Genomic DNA, 25,631 nt, shown 5'->3' with positions numbered 1-25,631 from the left:
CTCATAAGGATCACCAAAGTCAGAGACCCTCTTCAAGATTCATTATAGTAAAACTGCCAAAAATCAAAGACAGATCATCTTAAAATCATCAAGAGAAAAGAAGTCTGTAACTTACAAGTGAACCCCTAAAGGGCTCTCAGCAGATTTCTCAGCAAGCACCTTAGAGACAGGCCAGGATAGAGTGGGATAATATATTCAAAGTGCTAAAAGAAAAAAAAAGTGCCAACCAAGAACACTCTATTTGGCAAAGTAGTCCTTCAGAAATGAAGAAGGATTAAACACTTTCCCAGAAAAACACAAGCTGAGTGGGTTCATCAACATTAGACCAGCCTTGCCAAGAAAGGTGGAAAGGAGTTCTTTAAGCTGAAATGAAAGGATGTTAATCAGCAACTTGAAAAAATAAAAAAATACAACATATTGGTAAATATAATTATATAGTAAGATTCAGAATACTCTAATACTGTAATATGTTGGGGTGTTAATCACTTAACTCTATTACAAGGTAAAAGGACAAGAGAATTAAAAATACCTAGAGCTATCTGCAAATCAATCAATGTGATACATCACACATTATCAAGAAGAAGGATAAAAACCCTATGACTATCTCAAAAGATGCAAAAACCACATCTGACAAAGTACAACATTTATTCATAATAAAGACTCTCAACAAAGTGGGTTTAGAGGTAATATACCTCAACATAATGAAGGCCATCTAATGAAAAACCCACAGCTAACATCATACTGAATGGTGAAAAACCAAAAGCATTACCTCTAAGATCAGAAATAAGATGAGGATGTCTACTCTTCTCTCACTACTTTTATTCAACGTAGTGCTAGAAATCCTAGTGGCAGCAATCAGACAAGAAAAAGAAATAAAAGGCATCTAAACCAGTAAAAATAAAGTAAAACTACCACTATTTGCAGATGAGGGCACTAGACACAGACGACCCTAAAGACAGCACCAACAAAACATTAGAATAAGTGAATTCAGTGAAGTTGCAGAATACAAACTTAATATACAGAAACCTCTTCCATTTCTAAATACTAATGAAGGAGCAGAAAGAATAATTAAGAAAACAATCCCATTGACATTTGCATCAGAAAGAATATGTAAGAATAAAATTAACCAAGGAGTTGAAAGACCTATACGCTAAATACCATAAGACACTGATGAAAGAAACTGAAGATGACAAAAACAAATAGAAAAATATTCCATGCTCATGGATTGGGGGAACAAACATTGTTAAAATGTCCATACTACCCAAAGCAATCTACAGATTCAATCACTATCAAAATACTAACAGGATTTTTCATAGAACTAGAACAAATAATCCTAAATTTCACATGAAACCACAAAAGACCTCAAATAGCCAAAGCAAACTTGGGAAAGAAGAACAAAGCTGGAGGTATCACAATCCCAAATTTCAAGATATACTACAAAACTACAAAACTGTAGTAATCAAAACAGTATGGTACTGGCACAAAAAGAGACACATAAATCAACAGAACAGAAGAGAGCCTAGAAATAAACCCACAGTTATAAGGCTAATTAATGGGGTGCCTGGGTGGCTCAGTGGGTTAAAGCCTCTGCCTTCAGCTCAGGTCATGATCCCATGTTCCTGGGATCGAGCCCTGTATCAGGCTCTCTGCTCAGCAGGGAGCCTGCTTCCTCTTCTTTCTCTCTGCCTGCCTCTCTGCCTACTGGTGATCTCTGTCTATCAAATAAATAAATAAAATCTTTTTTAAAAAATAAGGTTAATTAATTTATGACAAAGGAGGCAAGACTATCCAATGGGAAAAAGACAGTCTCTTCAATAAATGGTGTTGGGAAAATTGGACAGCTACATGCCAAAGAATGAAATTGGATTACTTTCTTACACTATACATAAAAATAAATTCAAAGTGGATTAAGACTAAATGTGAGACCTGAAACCATAAAACTTCTAAAAGAAAACATAGGCAGTAATCTCTTAGATACTAGCCTTAGCAACATTTATGGATATGTCTCCTCAGGAAAGAGAAAAAATACAAAAATAAACTAATAGGACTATACCAAAATAAAAAGCTTTTGCACAGCAAAGAAAACCATCAACAAAAAGGCAACCTAATCAATAAGGGAAGATATTCACAAATGATTTATCTGATGAGGGATTAATATTCAAAATATATAAAGAACTTATACAACTCAACACCAAAACAAAACCAAACCCAATCAATTAAAAAATGGGCAGAGAACCTAAATAGGCATTTCAAGATTCATTATAATAATGAAGACATACAAAGACGACATACAAATGATCACCAGACACATGAAAAGATGTTCAACATCACTAGTTATTGGAGTCAAAACCACAATGAGATATCACCTCACACCTGTCAAAACAGCTATTATCAAAAAGATAAGAAATAACAAGTGCTGGTGAGGATATGAAGAAAAGGAACCCTCACGCACTGTTAGTGGGAATGTAAACTGGTGCAGCCACTATAGAAAACAGTATAATGGTTCCTCAAAAAAAGGAAAAAATAGAACCACCATATGATCCAGTAATTTTAATACTCAGTGTTTATCCAAAGAAAATAAAAAACACTAATTTGAAAACATTTAGGCACCCCTATGTTTACTGCAGCATTATTTAAAACAGCCAAGACACAGAAGCAACCCAAGTTTCTATCAATAGATGAATGGGTAAAAAAATGTGATACACACATGCACACCCACACAAATAGGAATATTACTCAGCCAGAAAAAAGAATGAAATCCTACCATTTGCAACAACATGGATGGACCTAGAAGGTACAATGCTAAGTGAAATATGTTGATAGAGAATGACAAATACCATATGATTTCACTTATACGTGGAATTTGAAAAATAAAACAAATGAACAAACAAAAAAACCAGACTCTTAAATACAAAGAACAAACTGGTGGATGCCAGAGAGGAGTTGAGTGGAAGGATGGGCAAAATAGGTGAAATGGATTAAGAGGTACAAAATTCCAGTTATAAAATAAGTCATGGAGATGAAAAGCACAGCATAGGGAATATAGTCGATAATATTATAATAACACTGTATGGTGACAGATGGTGACTACACTTGTGTTAGTAAGCACTGAGTAATCCATAGAATCGAAGGATCACTATTTTATACACCTGAAACTAATATAACATTGTATGTCAACTATACTTCAATAAAAAATAAACAAATAAAAAGCAAATCAGTACCAGATGGGAAAGCAGAGTGCCAAAGGTGCTGGAGACTTGGTATTACTCCCCCTCTGCTCTGTCACATGGTAGCTAAGTGACCATGGGCCAGTCACACAGATTTCAAGGGCCTTGCTATGCCCATCTGTGGAAGGAGGGTTTCTAAGTTCCCTTAAAGCTCTGAAATTTTATGACTTAGAATCCTAAAAACCAAGAACATAAAACATTAATAGGCACAACACTGGAGCGACTAGCATCCAGTTAATACCTTGAGGGAAAAAAGTGAGAGAGTAACTTTTAAAGGATTATTAAATTGTATTAAAGGAATTAATACAATTAAGGCAATAAAATTATTTTACAAAAGCAGCTACAGCTACAATAATTTGCTAATGGATATACAATATAAAAAGGTAAAATGTGACATCAAAAACAAAAATGAGGGGAGTAAAAGTGTAGGGTTATTATATGCAATCAAAGTTAAGTTATCAGCATAAAACAGACAGTTATAGCTATGTTTTATATAAAGCTCACAGTAACCGCTAAGCAAAAACCTACAGTAAAATCACAAAAGATAAAGAGAAGACAATCAAAGCATACCACTACACAAAACTGATTCACAAAAGAAGGCAGTAAGTGAGGAAGAAAGGAACAAAGGAACTACAAAACAGCCAGAAAACAGTAAGAAGATATTAGTAAGTCCTCACCTGTCAATAATTACTTTAAATGTAATGAATTATATTCTCCAACCAAAAAGGCATAAAGTGGCTAAAAACAAGACACAACTATATATTGTCTACAAGAGGCTCACTTCAGCTTCAGGGTCACACACATGGTTCAAAGTGAAGGGATGAAAAAGGGTAATTCATGCAAATGAAAACCAAGAGAGCAGGGTAGCTCTATTTAACTCAGAAAAAACAGATATTCAGCCAGAAACTGTAACAAGAGGCAAAGAAGGTCATTATATAGTGTTAAAATAGTTAATTCATCAAGAAAATATAACAGCTGTAAATATGTATGTAACCAACATCAGAGCACCAAAATACATTAAGCAAATAACAGATCTGAAGGGAGAAATCAATGAATATATCATCCAGACAGAAAATCAATACGGAAATGTTGAACTTGCGCTATATTTTAGACCAAATGGACCTAAGAGACAGAAAGAACATTCCATCCAACAGCAGCAGAATATATATTCTTGAATACACATGGCATTGAACACTCTCCAGGATATATCACAATAGGTCACAAAACAAGCCCTACAAAACTTAAAAAGATTGAAATCATACCAAATCATCTTTTCCAAACACAGTGTTATGAAAGTAGAAATCAACTAATACGAAGAAAGCTGAAAAATTCACAAATATGTAGAAATTAACACACTCCTGAACAACCAATAGGTCAAAGACGAAATTAAAAACTATCTTGAGACAAATGAAAATGGAAACACAACATACTAAAACAAATGACCAACAGGAATGTAAAAAGATGCCCAATCTCCAAGGAAATGTAATCACCAAGGAAATGGAAATCAAAACCACAATGAGAGGCACCTGGCTGGCTCAGCGGGAGAGCATGCAACTCTTGATCTCAGGGCTGTGAGTTTAAGCCCCACGTTGGGTGTGACGCCTACTTTAAAAAAACAAAAAACAAAAAACTACAGTGCGGTATCACTTCACACCTGGCTATTATCAAAAAGGTAAGAGATAAGTGTTGCCAAAAATGTGGAGAAAAGGGAATCCTTCTGCGCTGTTGGTAGGAAGGTAAGTTGGTGCAGCCACCATGGAAAACAGCATGATGTTAAAAAAAAAAAAAAAAAACCCTACCAAATGATCCACCAATCCCACTTCTGGGTATCCAAATGAAATAAAAATCAGCATCTCAAAGGGATATCTGCACTCCCACGTTCACTGCAGCATTATTTACAACAGCCAAGCCAAGGCAACATTAGTATCTGTCTACAGATGAATGAATAAAGATGTAGTACATACATACCATGGTGTACTATTCAGCCATAAGGAAGAAGGAAATCAGAAATCCTGTCATTTGTGACATGGATAGACCTTGTGGGAACTATGCCAAGGGAAACAAGTCAGACAAAGAAAGGCAAATACTGCGTGTTATCACCTGTGTGTGGAAGTAAAAAAGCCAAATTCACAGAAACAGAAAGTAGAATGGAAGTTGCCAGGGGCTGGAGGGGAAATGGAGAGATATTAATCAAGGATGCAAGGTTCCAGTTATAAGATGATTAACTTCTAGGGATCTAATGTACAACATGGTGACTATAGTTGGCAATACTGTATGACATACTTGAAAGTTGCCAAGAGAGTAAATCTTAAATGTTCTCACTACATAAAAGAATTGGTAATCATGTGAGGTGACAAAGGTATTGACAATACTTTGACAGTCATATTGCAATATGTAAATGTATCAAATTAATATGTTGTATAACTATACACAGTGTTATATGTCAATTATATCTCAATAATACTGAAAAAAATACAACTACCAAATATGGTCCAGCTTCTGGGTATATCTCCAAAGGAATTAAAATCAGTATGTTGAAGAGATATCTGTACTCTCATGTTCACTGTAGCATTATTCACAACAGCCAAGATACGGAAGGAACCTAAATGTCTACCAATGGACAAATTGATAAAGAAAATATATAGATATACAATGGAATATTATTCAGCCTTTAAAAAGAAAGAAATTCAGCCATTTGCAACAACATAGATAAAACTTGGAGGACATAAATAAGCCAGACACAGAAGGACAAATGCTAAGTGACACCACTCATATGAGGAATCTACAATAGTCAAACTCATAGAAGGAGAGTTTAGAATGGTGATTGTCAGGGGCTGGGGGAAATGCAGAAGTACTATTCAAACGGTACAAAGTTTCAGTTATACAAAATGAGTAAGACCTAGAGATCTACTATATCTCATAGTTCCAATTAATTTTACTATAGTGTATAATTAGAAAGTTGCCAAGAGGGTAGATCTTATGTTAAGTGCTCTTGTCACATACACAAAAGAATAATAATGAAATGATAATAATAATAAAAAGAATAAGAATAAATAAAGAGAGGAAAGGAAACTTTTAGATGTGAATACTTTTATGGCATAACTTGTGGTGATGGGTCCATGGATATATAATTATCTTCCAACTGTATGTATCACACTGCATACATTAAATATGCATCGGCTTTTGTGTGTCAGTTATACCTCAATGAAGTGGTTTAAAAAAGCAATTAGACCTAAATTCAAAAGCTAAAACAATAACACCTTTAAAAGAAAACATAGGAGACTATCTTCATAATTTAGATGTAGGCAGTTTCCTTATACAGGAAGAAAATAGGAACCATAAGAGGAAAAAAATCCGATAAATTAGACTTTACAAAAATTTTAAAAAGTCTGTTCTTGAAAAGATATAGTTACGAAAATGAAAGACTGGAAGAAAACATTTATAAAACAGATCTCTAACAAAGGACTAGTAACCAAGATAATATAAAAAGCATCTACTTACAATGCCACCAAAAAAGACTAAAAAAAATTTTTAAATGGCCAGATATTCTGAATAGACACTTCATAAAATAAAATATATGAAAGGAAAATAATTATAATAAAAAATGCTGACCAAAATTAAGCATCAAGGAGATGCAAAATAAAAACTAAATTGCCGGGCGCCTGGGTGGCTCAGTGGTTAAAGCCTCTGCCTTCGGCTCAGGTCATGATCCCAGGGTCCTGGGATCGAGCCTCACATCGGGCTCTCTGCTTGGCAGGGAGCCTGCCTCCTCCTCCTCTCTCTCTCTGCCTGCCTCTCTGCCTACTTGTGATCTGTCAAATAAATAAAAATCTATTAAAAAAAAAAAAGAATCTTAAAAAAAAAAAAAACAAACCTAAATTGCCACAGGATCAACTAAAATTATAATAGACCACCACCAAATGGAGGCAAGGATGTGGAACTACAGGAACTCTCACAGTCTAGTGGGAGGAGTACAAAATGCTAAAACCACTTTGGGAAAAGCTCTAGCAATTTCCTTTCTTTTTTTTTAAGATTTTATTTATTTATTTGATGGGCGCGGGGGAGAGAGAGACAAAGAGAAAGCACATGCACAAGTCAGGAGCGCAGCAGAGGGAGAAGGAAAAGCAGGCTCTCCGCTGAGCTCGATCCCAGGACCCTGGGGATCATGGCCTGAGCCAAAGGCAGTCGCTTAATCAACTGAGCCACCCAGGCACCCCAAGCTCTAGCAGTTTCTAACAAAACTAATCACATATGTTCACCACATTACCTACTAATCCGAACCATGGGTACTTCCCAAGAGAAATGAGGACATATTTCCACATGAAGACTTATTCAAAAACGTGATTTTCTTCAAAATAGACAAAAACTGGCAACAGCTCCAGTGTGTATTAATGTGTATTAATAGAAGTGCGTATGAATAGAAGAACTGACAATGAAATTGCGACATACTCACCCAATGGAATACTATCCAGCAGTAAAAAGAAACGGATTACTGACACATGCTGTATCAATGAATTTCAAAAATGTAATACTAAGTGAAATAAGCTTTACATAAAAGTTTGTTACAGAACACCATTTATAGAGAGTTACAGAATAAATAAAACTATGGCATAACAAAGTAAGAACAGTGGTTGCGTCCATGCACGTGGGGGCAGGAATTGACAAGGAAGGAGCATGAGGCAGCCTCGGAGGGTAGTGGTAGTGTTCTATATCTCAATAGTAGGGGTTTGGGTTCCATAAGTACATGCATTTGTAAAAACTTAGCACACTTAAGATCTGTGCATTCACTATATGTAAAACATAACATCATCAGAGAAATCTGTAAATATACTGAACACTAGTTAATGATCCACACGTTGCAACATTTAGGGGATGCATACAGATGTCTGCAATTTATTGAAAAACATGTTTAAAATAAGGTAGACTGATGAACAGAGGGGTAGATATGTGATAAAACAAGCATAGTAAAATGTTAAAAGAGGTGGCTATAAAAGTATTTACCATAGGATTCTTTTGCCTTTCTTGTATGCTTGAAAATGTCCCTAAAAAAATATCACGGCAAAGGGGGAATAATAAAAGAGAAATCAAAGAAGGAAGAAATAGCACTGAATGCTAAGGGAGAGGCACCAGGAAGGAAGGAAAGTAGCGAGAGAGGGAGGTAGTGAAAGGAATACGAAAAAAATATAGTAGTCCAAATCCAGTGAGAAAGGCCATTTCAGAGGAGGCAATGGCCAATTGTGTAGAATTCTCCTGAAAAGTCAAGTAACACCAAAATAGGCCCGTTGGATTTGGTTGCAGGAGGGGTGTGAATGGAGGAGAGTGAAGCCACACTGAAGTGGAGAGAGAAAAAGCTGTTGGTGAGGAAAGAGAGTAAATGAAAACAACTCCTAAGCAACCTAGCTATGAAGGAGAAAAGAGAGAGGGGGCTGCAGTTGAAGAAGGATGTGAGGTCAAGATCACGGACAGTACTGGAGCACGTTTATGTGGATGGGAATGATGCAGGAGAGAATCAGTGGATGCAGTAGGTAGAACTGTGTCCCCCAATATGATACACTTATGTCCTAACCCTCAGCACCTGTAAATATTACCTCATAGAGAAACAGGACCTTTGGGGATGTAATTAAAATGAGGTTATACTAAATTTGGGGAGGCCTTGATTCAATGACTGGTGTCCCTATAAGAGGACACAATAAGAAAAGGAATTTGGACACAGACAGAGAGACCCAGAGAGAATACCATGAGACAGCAGAGACAGATATTGGAATGACACATCTGGAAGCCGAGGAACGTCTGGGATTGCCAGCCACAACCAGAAGGTGGGAAGAGAAAAAGAAGGATTCTCCCCTAGAGCCTTCAGAGAGAGCGCATGGCTCTGCTGACACCTTGATTTTGGACTTCTAGTCTCCAGAGTTGTGAGAAGTGATTTCTGGTACTTTTAGCCACCAAGGTTGTAGTACTTCGTTATGGCAGTCCTGGAAAACTAACACAGGGGAGAGGAATGGGGAAGACAAAGAGGTGGTAAGGAGAGGGGGGATGTTCTTGCGAAGGTGACATGGAACCATTTGCCTGCAGGAGGGGGTGGGCCTTTGACAGTATCAGGGCTATACTCTCTTCCACCTAAGTAAGTAGACCATCATTCAGAGAGGACCTAAACAATCAAAGGCTTGTCCAGAAGCTTTCGGCAATGAAGAATGCTTCAGACAGCCTTTGTGACAGACTCTCTGTCCTAATCACTAATACACAATATGCAGGTGCACATTCAAGTTACTAGTCTTCCCCTAAACATACAAGAACCAACCCATGAAACTGAAGTGCAGCAATTCTCTGCCTTCCAAAAGAGGTTTGCCAACAAAGACGCCAGTCTTACCAATATGGAATGGAACCAAGTGCTTGGCCAATGGTCCAAACAAAACCACCAGAAGAAAAGCCTGGTAATCCAATTTCGGGAAGCTCCTTACCTTGAGCTGCTGCTGGAGTTCACTGTTCAGCCGGGCCAGCACTGCATTTGCCTCTTTATTTTTGCGGATAGCAGTCTGAATTGCCTTCTTCTGTTTGGAAGACTGTCTATAAAAAAGTACAAACAGTTCACCGAAATAGAACTCAGAGGTCCGGACCCTTGCGGGTCAGAACACCCTGACTCATGAGAAGTGCTCAATGAGGGACTAATGCCACAGGCTCCAAAAGAATATCACATATTCACAGGCAGGCAGACACACGCCAAACGAAACACGTTTGTCGGGATGAATTATTTACACCTGAAGTAGTTCCCATTTTATAACTTGAAAGAAAAGCTGTGAATTGGACCTTTTCAAACTTCGCATTCCATTTATTCCAAGACATTTTAATAAGTATTTCTTCCTGACAAACCACATTAACTAGAATGCCCTTTTCGTGTAAGCCTTAATGGCATTTAAAAGACCTGCAAGTGGCCCCTGTGGACAGGTCTGAAGGAAATGAATAGAAGAACATTCTCGTTAGGAAAAATCCTACAAAACTTGGCCGTCCTATACAACTCTCCTTCATTTCTTTATTATTAGGCATGACTGCTTGAGAGTATGTGTGTGTGTGTGTGTGTGTGTGTGTGTGTGTGTGTGTACACACGCTCATGCATGTGCATACACCAGCATACATCTGTGGCACTTGAGAAAATGTTTTAATAACATTATTCCCAAATTAAGTCAATAGTAAATTCACAGAACACGTCTAACTAGGGTGACCGTCTGCTCCACTTTGCCCATTACAATCTCTGCTTACACTGCATGACTGGCCCGAATTATTCTTAGAACCTTCTTTCTCCCCCGAAGCTGTCTACAGTTGGGATGATAAATCAACACAACGGTATAACCTACAGTCTCATATCCCACAGCAAAAAAGACTGAATTCTCAGAGCAAAAGGGCAATTTAAGTTCCCCTAGGAAAACAGACATATGTGCAGTCAGTGAGAGGTAGCTTCTACGCCAGGGCAACTTAACCGGAATGTCCAGTGACCACTACAGAGATCTGATTAATATTCACTGAGCACACACACTATGCTACCCACTCTGCTAATCTGCAGAAGGCATACTCCCTTCCCCAAGAAGTTGAAAGATTAATTTCTTCATCCATAAAGAGGCAGGGAATAGGCTTTAAAATCTACTTTTAGAAAGATAAGGATTGGATTTCCAGTCTCAGGACAATGTGAAGTAGACATACTTCTCTCTACCCCACCAAGCAAAGTTAAAATCCTGGACATAATACATAAGACAAACATAACATTACTCCAAAAAGTGGAGTGAGGAAGGCAAACCAGCCAAGGAACTCAGTACCCAGAGAAACAGATAGCAGTGAATTCTCTGGGTTTTCTTTTTTGCTTCATATATCCCAGACTGGACGGTGGAAAAGTCAGCAATCCATAAACATCAATAAGGGCAGACAATAAAAAGTCTCCCCCCATCTAAATCCTGCTCTCTCTAGCCAAATGACTTGGAAAAGGGCAGGCTAGAAAGACATAAATTAGACACAATATCCCTCCGGGACACAGAGGCAAAATCTTTAACAAAATATTAGCAAATAGAATTTAGCAATGTATTAAAACTTATACACCACGACCAAGAGAGTTTTATTCCTGAGATGCAAGGCTGATTCAATAATCAAAAGTCAATCAGTGTAATCTACCATCCTAACAGGTAAAAGAAAAAAAAATCACATAACTATATCAACTGATATAGAAAAATCACCTGATGAAACTCAATACCCATTCATGATAAAAAAAAAAAATTCTCAGAAAACTATGAATAGAGGCCTACTTGTTCAACTTGATGAAGAACTTCTACAAAAAAAAAAAAACTATAGCTGACATCATACATAATGAAAAACTGAATGATTTCCCTCTGAGACAAGGAACAAAGCAAGGATTTCTATTTTCATTACTGTTTTCAACACAGTGCTAGAAGTCCTAGCCAACACAGTAATGCAAGAAAAGGAAATAAAAGGCACACATATTGAAAAGAATGAAACTGTCCCCATCTGCAGATGACATGATGGCCTACAAGGGAAACTCCAAGGAATCTATAAAAAAAAATTCTCTGAACTAATAAATGATTTCAGCAAGAATAGGAATGAGTTTGGAGGAGAGAAGATTAATGTACAAAAATCAAAAGAATGGGGGTGCCTAGGTGACTCAGTCAGTTAAGCATTCGACTCTTGATTTCAGCTCAGGTCATGATCTCTGTGTTGTGGGATCAAGTCCTGTGTCAGGCTCTATACTCAGTGTAGAGTCTGCTTGTTCCTCTTCCTCTGCTCCTCCCTCTCAAATAAACAATTTTTTTTTAAATCAATAGGGACACCTGGGTGGCTCACTGGGTTAAAGTCTCTGCCTTCAGCTCAGGTCATGATCCCAGGGTTCTGGGATCGAACCCCCATCAGACTCCCTGCTCAGCAGGGAGCCTGCTTCCTCCTCTCTCTCTCTGCCTGCCTCTCTGCCTGTGATCTCTGTCTGTCAAATAAATAAATAAAATCTTTAAAAAAAAGTATTTTTATAAAATCAATAGAATTTTGATACACTAACACTGAATACTTGGGGAAAAAAATAAAAAATACAGTATCATTTACAAAGCTTCAAACTGAAGTTCTTAGATATATCAAAACATACACAAGATTTACATGCTGAAAACTATACAACAGTAATGAAAGAGTCAAAATAAATAAATATCATGTTCATGGATTGAATGACTCAACATAGTAAAGATGTCAACTCTCCTCAGACTGACATAAAGGTTTAACACAATTCTTTTTTTCTAATTTTTAAAGATTATTTATTTGAGAGAGAAAGAGATATGCAAGAGAGTACAAGCCAGAGTGGGGTGCAGAGGGAGAGGGAGAAGCAGGCTCCCCACGGAGCAGGAAGCCAGATGCGGGACTCGTTCCCAGGACCCTGAGATCATGACCTGAGCTGAAAGCAGACGATTAACTGACTGAGCTACCCAGATGCCCCAAAGGTTTAGCACAATTTGTATCAATATCTCAGCAAGATTTTTTTGTAGATCAAGACAAAACTGTTCTAAAATTTATATGGAAAGTCGGAGGAATTAGAATATCTAAAACAATTCTGAAAAATCATAATACAAGTGGGAGAGATAGAAGATATTTTATTATATAGTTATAGTAATCAAGTAACTAAGTAATGAAGGCAGTAATCAAGACCGGGTGGTAATGGCAGAGGGAAAAACACATCAATCAGTGGAACAGAGTAGAGAACCCAGAAACATACTCACACTAGTACAGACAACTCACTTTTGACAGAGGTGCAAAAGCAAGTCAATGGAAGAAGAATAGCTTTTTGTCTTTAAGATTTATTTATTTATTTTTAGAGAGACAGCATGCCTGACTGTGGGAGGGGCAGAGGGAGAGAATCTTTCAAGCAGCCCTAACCCCACCGCTGAGCGCGGAGTGGGGAGCCTGATGCAGGGCTCAATCCCACAGCTCATGAGATCATGACCGGAGCCAAAACCAAGAGTCAGACATCCAACCAAGCCACCCAGGTGCCCCAAGAATAACCTTTTCAACTAACAGCACTGAAGCAATTCAATATTCATAGGCCAAGAACACTGATGCAAACCTATCTTACATAAAACGATACAAAATGAATCAAGCAACTTGAATATAAAATGCAAAATTATAAAACTTTTAGGAGAAAACAAGAGAAAATCTTCAAGACCTAGGGCTTGTTCATGAAGAGTTTTTAGATGTAACAATAAAAGCACAATCTCTAAAAGATTAAAAAAATCAGTAAGTTGGACTTCTTCAAAATTTTAAAAACTTTTGTATTGCAAACGAGTGTTAAGAGGATGAAATGACAGGCTCCAGACTAAGAGAAAATATTTGCAAACCACGTTCCCGACAATTGATAGGCATTTAAAATATATAAAAAGAACTCTCAAATCTCAACAGCAAAAAACCAATTCAATTAGAAAATGGGCAAAGGACATGAAGAGACATGTTACCAAAGAGGAGACATGATGGCAAATACACACATGAAAGGACACTCAACGTCATTAGCCATTAGGGAAATGCAAATTAAGACCACAAAAGGATAGAACTACCCACCTATTTGAACAGCTAAAATTAAAAAACCAGTGACAATACCAAATGCTGGTGGGGATGTGGAGAAACTACATCTCTCATACATTGCTGGTGGAAATGTAAAATGGTGCAGCCATTTTGGAAAACAACTTGGCACTTTTTTTTTTGGCAGTTTTTTTTTTTAAACTAAACATACACTTGGGGCACCAGGTGGCTCGGTCAGTTGGGCGGCTGCCTTCAGCTACAGTCATGATCCCAGGGTCGTGGGATCAGGCCCTACATGGGCTCCCTACTCAGCGGGTAGTCTGCTTCTCCCTCTTCCTCTCCCACTACCCCTACTCCCAACTTACGTACTTGCTCATTCTCTCTCACTTTCAATTAAATAAAAATCTTAAAACAAAACCAAAAACTAAACATATACTCGGCACACAACCCAGCAATCATACCCTTGACCATTTTATTTTTTTTACTTCTAAGGCTTTTATTAGAATGTCTTACAAACTTTACATTTTTACTAACATCACATCAAGTGAAAAAGATAATTTAATTAGTACTGTATCTTTTTTAAAATTTGATTATAAGTAACACACAATGTTACATTAGTTTTAGGTGTACAGTATAGTGATTCAACATCTCTATAACTTGGCCATTTACACCAGAGAAATGAAAATTTGTGCACACACAAGAACCTACACACAAGATGCTCACAGTAACTTTGCTTATGATCTCTAGCAACTAGGCACAACCAAAATGTCTCTCAACAAGCGAATGGCTCAAGAGACTGCAGCACAGCCATTCCACAGAATAGCTCTTAGCAGTGCTCACTGAGATACGTAACTTAGATGTCAAGAGACTATGCCAAGTGAAAAAAGCTAAACTCAGAAGGGCACATGCTGTGTGATTTTATTTATATAACATTCTCAAAATGAAAAAATTCTAGAGATGGGAAACAGACCAGTGGTGGCCAGGAGTAAGGAATGGTGATGAGGAGAGGGTAGGTCTGATTTCTGTACCTTGATTACAGTGGCAGTTACAAGATTCTACACGTGTGATTAAATGGCATGGAACTATGCATACACTGCCCCAATGTCAGTTTCCTGGTTTTGATATTGTTCGAGAGTTAGGTAAAATGTAATCATTAGGAGAAACTAGGTAAAAGAGCCACAAGACTGCTCTGTATTGTTTTTGTAATTTCCTGTGAAACTATAATTGTACCAAAATAAAAAGTTTTTAAAAAGATGTTGATCAGAACTTGATGCCCCTCCTTACGCTACAACCACACCATGTGTGTCCAGCTCCTAATGGTTTCCCCCTCCTTTGGGAACTGGCTCCATCTCCCTCCACCTCCTCCACAAGGATGAGCCCCTGGCAGGCAGTTCTTTTTGTCTCGAGAAAACCTTGCCCTCGATTTTGACACTTGAATGGATGCTGCCCATGCTGAGCTGACCAGACTCTCCCTCCAAAGGACTTGAGTTATGGCTAATAGTTTAGTTCAGCCTGGGCCCGCACAGTGAGAATGGGATCTCTGGAGCTGAAGGTGAGGAGTCTTTACAGATAAAAATGTCAAAAACACCTTACGAAAACTGAGAGGCATCAAAATGAGCCCCAGAAGGTTTGCAATGTTCTCTTCTGATCCACTCCTGCCACTGATTTCCCTGAGTCACACCCATACCCTTATAATAAAGAGTATCTTTTGCTACCTCGAGTTGCCTTTTATTATTTGCTACCAAAGGAGCCCTAAATAACATAAAGATAGGATCAAGCCCAGAATACCTCTGAAGGGGTCAGCAGAGCATTTAACCTGCCTCACCCTCTTAACAGTTGCTTCCACAGTCTCTCCAGGTTCTCTTAATATTTTTACTCACTCTTCCAGGCTTCTCTGGAACTGCTCTGGTTTCCAGGGAGGAAAGTGAAGGAGTAACGCTTAAACAGATATTTATTTTGTCTGGTTCTATTGTGTGTCATGCTATTTATCAATCCAGAACAGCAGCATCGTGAAGCACTGTCCACTCAAAGTTTTGTGGCAGATTATCCTCCAAAACCTACTCCTATGCCTTCGTATCTGCAGTAGCATATCATTCTCAGTTTGAGTGAGGCACATGGCCCTCCAACTAGAAGCTACATTTCCCAATCTCTCTTGTAGGTAGGTAAGGCCATATGACTACGTTTGGGCCAATGGGATCAGAGATGCCACTTCTGAGTCATACCCTTCAAAGTAGTCTGTTTTCTCTCCATTTGTTCCTTCCCCCTCTCTGGGGCCTGAAATGTGAACATGTTAGGCAGCCATCTTCAACCACGGGGATAAAGACAACCCCCACGGGGATCTAGAATAAGAATATGGGGGGCACCTGGGTGGCTCAGTGGGTTAAGCCTCTGCCTTCGGCTCAGGTCATGATCTTGGGGTCCTGGGATCAAGCCCTACATCGAGCTCTCTGCTTGGCAGGGAGCCTGCTTCCCCCTCTGTCTCTCCCTATTCTCTGACTACTTATGATCTCTCTGTCAAATAAATAAATAAAATCTTGAAAAAAAATAGAATAAGAATATGGGAAGGTACCTGGGTTCCTGCACAGAGCTACTCTATGCTTCGGGACCACTCACCAACTCAGACGTTTAGACAAGAAAGAAGTCAATTTCTATGTTATCTGAGTGCCTGTTAACTGGGTTTCATTCAAACAGCTAAACCAATATTTGAAAGAATATAAGCTGGGGTCTCTAGATGAGAAAAATCTTCTTAGCCTTCCAACTGAGCCCTGATTTCTCCCAAGGAATTATGAGCACAGCTTCTAAGAACTGAACTTGTATTGCCTTTTGTCTCCTTGGAAATGGCAGGTTTTCATTAGGGATGCCACTCATCGACCCCACGGACATGCCAGGACGGCCAACCATGAAGCAGGAGGGAAAACAGAACCCCAACCACACTGAGAATGTCACGCAGGCAAGCAGACACTGCCACACCAGCTGCTGGGCATGCCCTGGGGTGGTCCAGGACACTTCCGGAGCTTACAGAGAAGAGCAAAGCCATGGAGGCGGGCACAGTTTCACAGTACTGTTATACAATATCCTCTCTCTCCAAACTCTTCAAACCATTTTATTTTCCCAAAGTCCATCTTTACTAGATGCACAAGATGTGAGGGAAAACCAAGTAAGCCAAATTATTTCTTTAAAAAAAAACACTTTTGTCCTTACAAGCAGCTCAGTAATTTTGACACAATCCAAGAGTTGTTTATTAGTCATATCTGGACTCAGCAGCTCACTTGGAGAGACTATTTCATTTTTCCTTTGCCCTAAATGAAATAGACAATGATGATATCTGAAGGAGAATTTGCTTCTTACGACAGGTCAATTCTGACATTCATTTCCCAAAAAGGTGATGACCATTTTACAACTAGTTTATTTTTTTGGCCTTTTTTAACCACTGTTCTGTTAGACAATTAAGAACATTATTTATGACTCTTTTCCCAATTTTCCCCAAAACCATTCACAGTAAAGACCACTCTACATGCATAGGAGAGAGGTTAAGTTCCTACAGACAATGGATGTCTAAGGGCATCAGAGTTTCATTCTTTCCCAGAAGCCTGGTTGAGAAAGAACTATACAGACTAACCATCATGGGTCTAGCTGTTTCTCTATCCAGGGCTTAAAAAAAGATGAATGTTAAGCTGCTTCTTACTACCCCAAAATAAACTAGTCTAGCAAAATAAGCTGTATGGAATTCCCTGACCCAAAGCTTACATCCTTGACATTTACAGCACTGTTTGGGCTGCTGTGGTAGCTAGCCTCTCTCAGTCGGACACCATGCGCTCACCTAATCAGTGAGAGAGCATCACAATGAGGGACTGTCACTAGCCAGGCAGATCAAAGAAAGTATCTCCTTTCAACAAATGATGCGGGGACAAATGTGTATCTATATGCAAAAGAATGAAGTTGGGCCCCTTCCTCACACTATACACAAACATGAACTCAAAATTAACCATGGGTTTCAATGTAAGAGCTAAAACTATAAAAACCTATAGAAGCAAATGCAGGAAAAAAGTCTTTAATATGCTGCGAATGACAGCATCAAGAAAGTGAAACAACAACGTATAGAATGGGAGAAAATACTTGTAAATCATACATCTGGGAAGGGACTTGCATCCAGCATAGGTCAAGAACTCATAACTCAAAATAAAAAGATAAATAACCCAAGCAGAAAAGGGCAAAGGATCTGAGCAGACATTTCCCCAAAGAAGATAAACAAATGGCCAATAAGCACATGAAAAGATACTCAATATCATTAGCCATTAGGGAAATGCAAATCAAAAACACAGTGAAATACCCCTTCACATCCACTAGGATGGCTGTAATCATTTTTTTTTTAAAGATAACAAGTGTTGGGAAAAAAAAAAAACAACAGGAGAAATTAGAACTCTTGTATGTTACTGATAAGACAGTAAAATACTGCAGCCGCTGTGGAAAAAGAGTTTGGCAAGTCCTCAAAATACTAAATACAGAGTGACCATATGACCTAGCAATTCCACTCCTAGGTACATACTCAAGACAAATGAAATCACAAGTCCATACTAAAACTTGTCCACCCATAGTAGATCAGCATTATTCTTTACAGCTTCAAAGTGGAACCAACCCAAATGTCCATCAAGTGATGAGCGGGTAAATAAAATGTGGTATAGCTATACAATAGGACATTATTTAGCAATAAAAAGAACCAAGTACTGATTTTAGCAAAAACATGGATAAACCTTGAACACATTATGTGAACTGAAAAAAAGTCAGCCACAGAAGACCACATGTTGCATGGTTCCATCCACATGAAATGGCCGGAACAGGCAAACCTATAAAGACAGAAAGTAGATTAGTGGTTGCCTGGCACATGGGACAGGAAATGGAAAGTGACTCCTGATCAGCATGGAATTTCTTTGGGGGGCAATAAAAATATTCTAAAATTAGTTTGTGGCAACAGTTTTACAACTTTGTAGATACACTAAAAACCACTGAACTGTACACATAAAAGGGTGAAATGTATGCTATGTGAATTATATCTCAATAAAACTGTCTTTAAAAACCCCACAGACAAAGGAAAGAAACTGAAAAAGACCTCTGGGTGAGCTCCGCCAGCTGCCGTCCATCCAGTGTGGGGGGTGCTGGAGCTGCCACGGACACCAGCAGTAATGTGAAGCAGGGATTACACTGCAAAGCCAGGGTGGCTCATGAAAACAAGTTTAGCCATCTTTGTCCCTGATAGGGATCCAGCCCCCAGGCCTGACAGTGGCTGAAAGATGGTCCAAGCTCTCAGGGGCCATTAAGGACAAAACAGATTTCCTTTATGCACTGATACCACTAGGGAACTGTCTATTTGGAAAAACAGACACAAAAACCATCATCTGAAGAGTGCTGCACAGATTCCCCATGGGGTTTTGGCTTCCGAGGCAAGCTGCACCCACAGAATCTTGCTCTGGGATCGACAAAGCCCCAAGAGCAGTGTCAGGGCTTATCTTGAGCAGGGATGTTAGTGACGAGTGATGTTAGTTCACTTGTGAAGTCACGCACAGCAGCGGGTTTCTGCCCTCAACACCTAGCTCAATTTCACTACAGGGAAACTGAGGCAAGCGACAGCCTTTCTTAAAGCCAAAGCCTCTGGAGAAAAAACAGTCTGTCCAGAGCATTGTTCTCTCAGTTCCTGGCCTTGTCCACAGGTATCACCGCCCCCACCCGCACCACCTCCTCCAATGTCTGCTACAGCCAGTCAGACAGAGACTCTGGAAGCTCCACATGTGACCATTCTGTGCTGACATGATCAACAACAGAAAATTTTCATGGGGCATGAAAAGAAATCACAAGCCACATCTACTCAAAGTTGGGGCTTAGGGTCAGGAAGCTAGCCATTTGCACTGGTGGGTGGGGGGGGAACATAAGACAAGCAAAGAGGGAGCTTTCCGCACTGGCAGTACCGTAGCCAATGAGGTTTATCTGAGGTGCAATTACTGCTAAATGAAGACTGGCAAAGAGGGGAAACCACCATTTTTGTCACTGTCTTCTTCCTAGGAAAATGTAGGCCAGCACAAGGAAGAGGGGTGGGAAGGAGAGGAAGAGGAGGAAGGAAGGGAAGGAAATCAAACCAAACTAAAATGCCGCAGCTTTGTGCTCGCTTGCCCCTTGGCTCAGGTTAAGTCCTGTAGCTTAGGTCTCTTTAGGTGACGGGGAGCCTGTAGTACCAGCAGAGAGAGGAGTAAGACAAAACTGCAGCCACAAAATCACACCCTTCCATGGCCACTAGTATATATGTAAACAGATTTACATGTACACGCATACAAAGATTGAAAAGGTGGTCGCTGACCTCCCTGATCTGCTATACTTACTTTTGGACTGCTGTGTGGGGTTTCCCAGTCGCTGCAGACGCTGGCCCGCCAACAGTGCTAGAAGGCTCTTGGTTTTCTGTAGCTGAGTTTTCAGGTCGGAATTTCCTTCGGATGGGCTTTGATGGAGGCTGAGAATATGGTATGTCCTGAGGATTAAATACATAACAATAAAACCCAAAAGTTAAAAACTGAAATGTTCCCCACCACGCCAATGTCCTCATGTTCCTCCTGGGCCTATTCCCAGGTCAGGCGCACACTCTGTTCAAACCCCACACCTGATGACAGAAGGCGGATTCAAGGCTTCGCAAGAACGGGGTGGGGACACAGACATCAGATATTAGGGGCCTTTCTTTTTTTTCTTTTTTTTTCTTTCCATGCTTGCAGTCTATTACCACTTTTCACACCTGAAAGGACACAGGAATGAGATTCCAGTGGCCCACCTGTCCACCCTCTCCCTTTTTTCAGTGCTGTGTGCATCTCACAGCATGAGGCCTCTTCTGACTGCAGACAAAGCTCACTTTGTGAGCAGACTCATCTCACTTTGGGGCTTACGGGAATATGTTGTGAGTTTTGAAGTTTGTGAAGGTCTCCTCATTCCTCCATTCCAATTCATATTTGAAGGCAAGCTCAAGGGCCACAGAGTTTTCTCGAAGGAGACAGCCAGCCTGTCTGGGAGGCCCCTCCTCACCTGTGCTCCCCAGCCCAGGGCCCATGCTCTGAGCAGAGGACGGCCTTAGAAAAATGGGAGAGCAGCAAGGAGAGGGTAACAAGGTGGAGAGAGAGCATGGCAACTGAGTAGCGCCTCCTGAGTAAGTGACCTGGGACTCAGTGACACTGGGGGGTTAAGGTGAAGACGCCGGGATGCAAGGACGGACTGTGGCACACAGAGGAAGAAGGGCAGACTACCCCGCCCCCCACCACAGGCCCTCCTAGAGGCTCAGCAGTACACAGAGTTTTGCTAAAGGCACTTGGCCCTCCCTACTGTACCTCCTGAACTTGTTAAAAACAAGGCCTCCATGTTTAGCTGGAGGCTGAAGAGGAAGTGCAAACTGTCAGTGACATCAAGGGCAGGCCCAAGAACCATCAGCACCCCAATCCTCACAAAGAACCCAAGTTCTAGGAAAGCAGGATCATTAACATTCAGGTCAGGACACTGAAATCAAAGTAAAACAGATTTGCAAAGAGAGCCAAGAAGCCCAGGTGGGGGCACCGGGGGGGGGCACGTACAATGCTATCACAGAGGCACCTTCCCATAGGCCTTACCTTCTTGGTTGGACTACTGTCTGCAGCTTGAGAGGGGGTTCTGTTCAGCTGGGGGTGTATTTCGGTCTCAGACGCTTGTTCAGACTGTAGCAAAATATCATACAGAAAATAAAAATGCAAAAACATAACCACCTAAATATATAATGGAGAGCACCTAGGAAATGTCACTCAGTGGAAGCCAATTCAGACCACTTTGCTGCCAAGCATGGTCAAGTCTTTGGATCCTTGAGAAAACCTTCCCTAGACCCTGCCACTCCCTCTCATGCCCCTTCCATCATGTTCAATCTTAGGAAAAGGGGTCATGGTAATGTTGTCCATAACTACACGTAGGTATTGCTAAAAATGAATGTTTTATAAGCTCAAACTAAAATAAATAAACAAATAAGGCTTATCAGGAAAAAAAAAGGGCTGGGAAAGAAATGAATTAAAATTTTAACGCAAGCACTAACAAAAATAGTAACCATAACAACAACAAAAACACAACACTGAAACTTGAAAAAATATTAAATACCTAAGAAAAACACTCTAAGAGATAGGACTCTTTACCTTAAAAATGTAGGGGTGGGAGAGCATGATGGAAGGGGTAAGCAGAAAGGCTGAGGCTACCAAGTGGCATGGAATCAGTGAACAAACGCATAAAGATTGGCGAGGACTGCCCCCAAAGCCCTTCAAGACGTAGCACGTTCCACAAAACCAAGCAGGAGAGCACCAGGACACCAGGCGCCATGTGCTGCTCTCCGTCTCCAGGAGGCCTGCTACACTCAGTTGCTATTAGCCAGCAATGCAAAGTATTAACATGCAAAGAAAAAAGCCTCCGTACAAACTAACGTGACTTCCTCATTATAGTAACATCAGACCTCTACCCACAAAGTCCTACACATCTGCAGCACAACAATCATCCTTGGTGTGTCCATTCTGTCCCCAACCTGGCCTTCTCTAACTCCTCACAGAGCCTGACTTCGTCCTTCCTCTGCCTCTACTGAAACACACAAGGGCACTAATGCTCCCCCATTTACTGGATTCTTGCTGCCTCTTCTAGTTTTCTCCCAAGACTTCTGCCCAGCACAGCACCCCTGACTATCTTTTTAAAACTCCTGTCCCTGGCATCTGATGCATTGCAGTCTCCTACTGGTAATTATTCTCTCTCTCTCCTGTTTTGACTCCTCTTATCCCTGAGAGGTAGGATTTCTCAAGGTTCTGTCTTTGGTTCTCCTATTCCTCCTACCGCCATTAATCCTTTCCCAGAGTAATCCTATCTGCTCTTCCATCTGCATTGCCCTAGCTAGAAACCTCGGTTCCCAACCATCTCTCCACCTCTCCAAACCCATTATGCAGGCACTCCACATGCCTGACTTCTCATTCAACATTTTGCTTATGGCCTTCTCCTTCCCATTAAGGATCACTGCATTGCTGCTGTTGTCAACAGCTATCTGAAAAAACAAACACTGTGTCCCACAGTTCTCCAGGTGTTCTGCATGAATGAAAGCATTTCATCATCACAGCCCTAGGAAACAGTTATCACCCCCATCTTATTGGTGAAGAAGCTGAGGATCAAGAAGCTGAGGAACTCCCCCAAGGTCACACAAACAGCAGGGTCCAAACCCAGGCCTCCAGTTCCAACGGTGGGCTTGTGACCACTAAGCTTCACAGTCTCAGGCACTCTTCTTGGGCCCGAGTGGTACTCGTTCAAGAAACATTAACTGACCAGCTAAAGCAGGCAGGCCCCGTGCTAGAGCTGGTATTCAAGATAAATAATACTTAGACCTTTCTTACATAAGCTTGAAGTCTAGTGGAAAAAGCAAAGAAATGACAGGGAAAACATGCTTTGGTAGAATTCAGACTTTGGTGAGGAAGTATGGGGGCTCCAGGAACACCCAGGCCGTGTTGGTCAGCAAAGACTTGGGCGAAGGTGATGTCACAGCTAAGACCTGAGTGATAAGCAGAGAGCAGCCAGCGAGAGGGGCAGTGCATACGGATGGTGAGAAAGGAAGCTCCAGTTAGGATACCACCACCATGCAGAGGCCTAGCCCAAGAGAAGAACCAGCAGAGAAGCAGATGTAAGGGGAACTCACTTTCAGGCACACTGAGTTTTGAACCACCCAGGCAATAGCCGTGCAAAGCTATCTGGGAGCCATTCCTGGTCAAGAGTAAAGGGAATATAAGAGTTCAGGCAACTCTCCTGGGGGTTCTGACAAATGGGGTCATATTTCAAGACCACAGGCCCAGGCGCTCCTGAGGGACACTGTCAGTTAAGTGCCCCACTCTTGATTTTGGCTCAGCTCATAGTCCTAGGGTCCTGAGATCAAGCCCAGTGACCGGCTCCTCACTGGGCATGGGGCCTACCTGGGATTCTCTCTCTCTCCCCCTCAAAAAATAAATAAATAAAGAAAGAAAGAAAGAAAGAAAGAAAGGAGGGAGGGAGGGAGGGAAGAAAAAAAGATGCACAGGCCCAATGTCAGCTTTTTTGATGGCTAACAATCTCCCAAATGCAGGGATTCCCCTGACCTTATAGAAGAACACAACTGGGACCTGATGCCCCTTCTTGCCTCTTCCATCCGCAAATCTGTTGCTTGGAACACCAGTGTTCTGGCCTCAAGTCTATACATGCAGTCCTCTGCAGGACCACAGGTATGCAATGACACATCCTGCCAGCCAGCCAGAGAGAAAAGGAGTGATGGACCAGTCTCCCCGCCTTTCACCTGCTCAGCTCCCCTCCATCATCAGGCAGAGAAATGTTTGCCCTCATGTTCCCTTTCCTGAGGAGACAAGCAGTCTCCCTCTTGTGGAAATACTGAGGGAAACAATAAATCAGACCCTTTTTTCAACAAAAATAAGGATTCTGAGCACAGCAAAAGTAGGACGTGGCTACTGTCATTGTCTCTGCTTTCTCTGACACAGCTCTAAAAACCCAAAGAGCAATAGAGTGGGAGTTGGGAAGGATGAAAAAGCAGTTGTGAAAAATGTCTGATAATTTTTTTTCCATTTATAGATCTACCTTCCTGAAATCGCATCCAAAGGCCTAGGTTTTCTTGCTCTACCACCGAGAACAAAGAGCTCCTTGGTTCTGCAAGGTAGAATCCAACCACCAACCGCACAGGGAGGAACATGAAGACCTCCCCTCCCCACTCCATAACTGATTCTCAATGAGTCCATCTACTGACCATTCAGAGGAGTGAAATCTCCTGGGGCCTGGAGCACAGGAGTCTCGAAGATGCCAGAAAAGCAAAGCTTCACCAGAGCCAGACATTATCCCAGGAAAAGAGATGAGGAAAAAAAACTAACTTTGTGGTTTAAAAAAAAAAAGCAACAACTAAAGATGAGATTTAGAGCTACAAAAGCCCCTCTTTGAAAGAAACTATTTCACTTTCCCTCAGGAAAATAGTGTAAGGTTTAGCACCTGGAAAGCAGAACAAACTGGGGAGATTTCTTTGCTATTTCTTCAGACTTTTCTAAGGTAACAACTTGGACAGAATGATAACCCATGAAACAGGAGAGCCTCAGTAACTCTCTTTTCCCTCCATATATTAAAGTAGGGAACAACTCTATCAATATGGACAAATCTTGTCTGAAAGTTCTGATCGGCTGAACTGAAATCCAATGCCTGAATCCCAGGGATTACAATTACTAGAACAAATGGCAGTCCTTCCATCATGGCTCACCATGTAACAGGTACCCAACCAGGATGTGGCAAGGCAAGAAAAATGTACTTTTAGCCAAGAGCTCACTGAAACTCCAGATAAGGTTCCTTTTAAAAATATATATCTCATATTTTAATATCAATAATTCCCTATCCACAAATAAGAAATACAGTTTCATCCTAATTTTGCAAGGAAAAAGCCTGTATGAGTTACATGGACTTAGAAGGTGTTGCCACTCCAAATGTAGAGATCTGTTCTGGGATTTCACCCATTCCCATGACTGATGGGACAATATGGTCCCTGCCCAGCTAGCTCCCCCAGAAATGGACACAGGCCCAGGAAGGCTAAGCATCTGGATTCTCCACCAGAAGAAGGGTTTGTTCAGTTATTCAATTATACAGATATTTATTTCGCATATCTCATGTATCACTTCCCAAAAATCCTCATCTCATGTTCTGCTTCTGGGGTACCAGACCTGAGGCACTAGGCAAATTGCTCCCAGAACAAGGGAGTTAAAGCACTCTTGTAGTCACCTCCTTGGTCTCTCTCTAGGATTACTTGGTCTGGAAAAAGCTGCCATCCTGTGAGGA

At 40.6% G+C, this 25,631-nt stretch overlaps 1 protein-coding gene across 7 annotated transcripts in view; it reads right to left on the bottom strand.

Moving 5' to 3' along the window:
• Nucleotides 1-25,631, bottom strand: part of REPS2 (RALBP1 associated Eps domain containing 2) — a 215,280-nt gene that overhangs the window by 9,898 nt on the left and 179,751 nt on the right. For all 7 annotated transcript variants that reach the window (XM_032840750.1, XM_032840754.1, XM_032840753.1 and 4 more), the window contains 3 exons: nt 21,404-21,487; nt 20,141-20,286; nt 9,686-9,791 (listed from right to left, as the gene is read on the bottom strand). In XM_032840750.1, coding sequence (XP_032696641.1) covers nt 9,686-9,791; nt 20,141-20,286; nt 21,404-21,487 — 336 coding nt within the window. The remainder of the gene's footprint in view (nt 1-9,685; nt 9,792-20,140; nt 20,287-21,403; nt 21,488-25,631) is intronic.

The sequence above is a fragment of the Lontra canadensis genome, unplaced genomic scaffold (assembly GCF_010015895.1).
Source record: "Lontra canadensis isolate GAN:19392208 unplaced genomic scaffold, GSC_riverotter_1.0 scaffold116, whole genome shotgun sequence".
In the NCBI taxonomy this organism is placed as follows: Eukaryota; Metazoa; Chordata; class Mammalia; order Carnivora; family Mustelidae; genus Lontra; species Lontra canadensis.
Note: the sequence above shows the minus strand (reverse complement) of the source record. Positions and strands in the feature narration are given on the sequence as shown.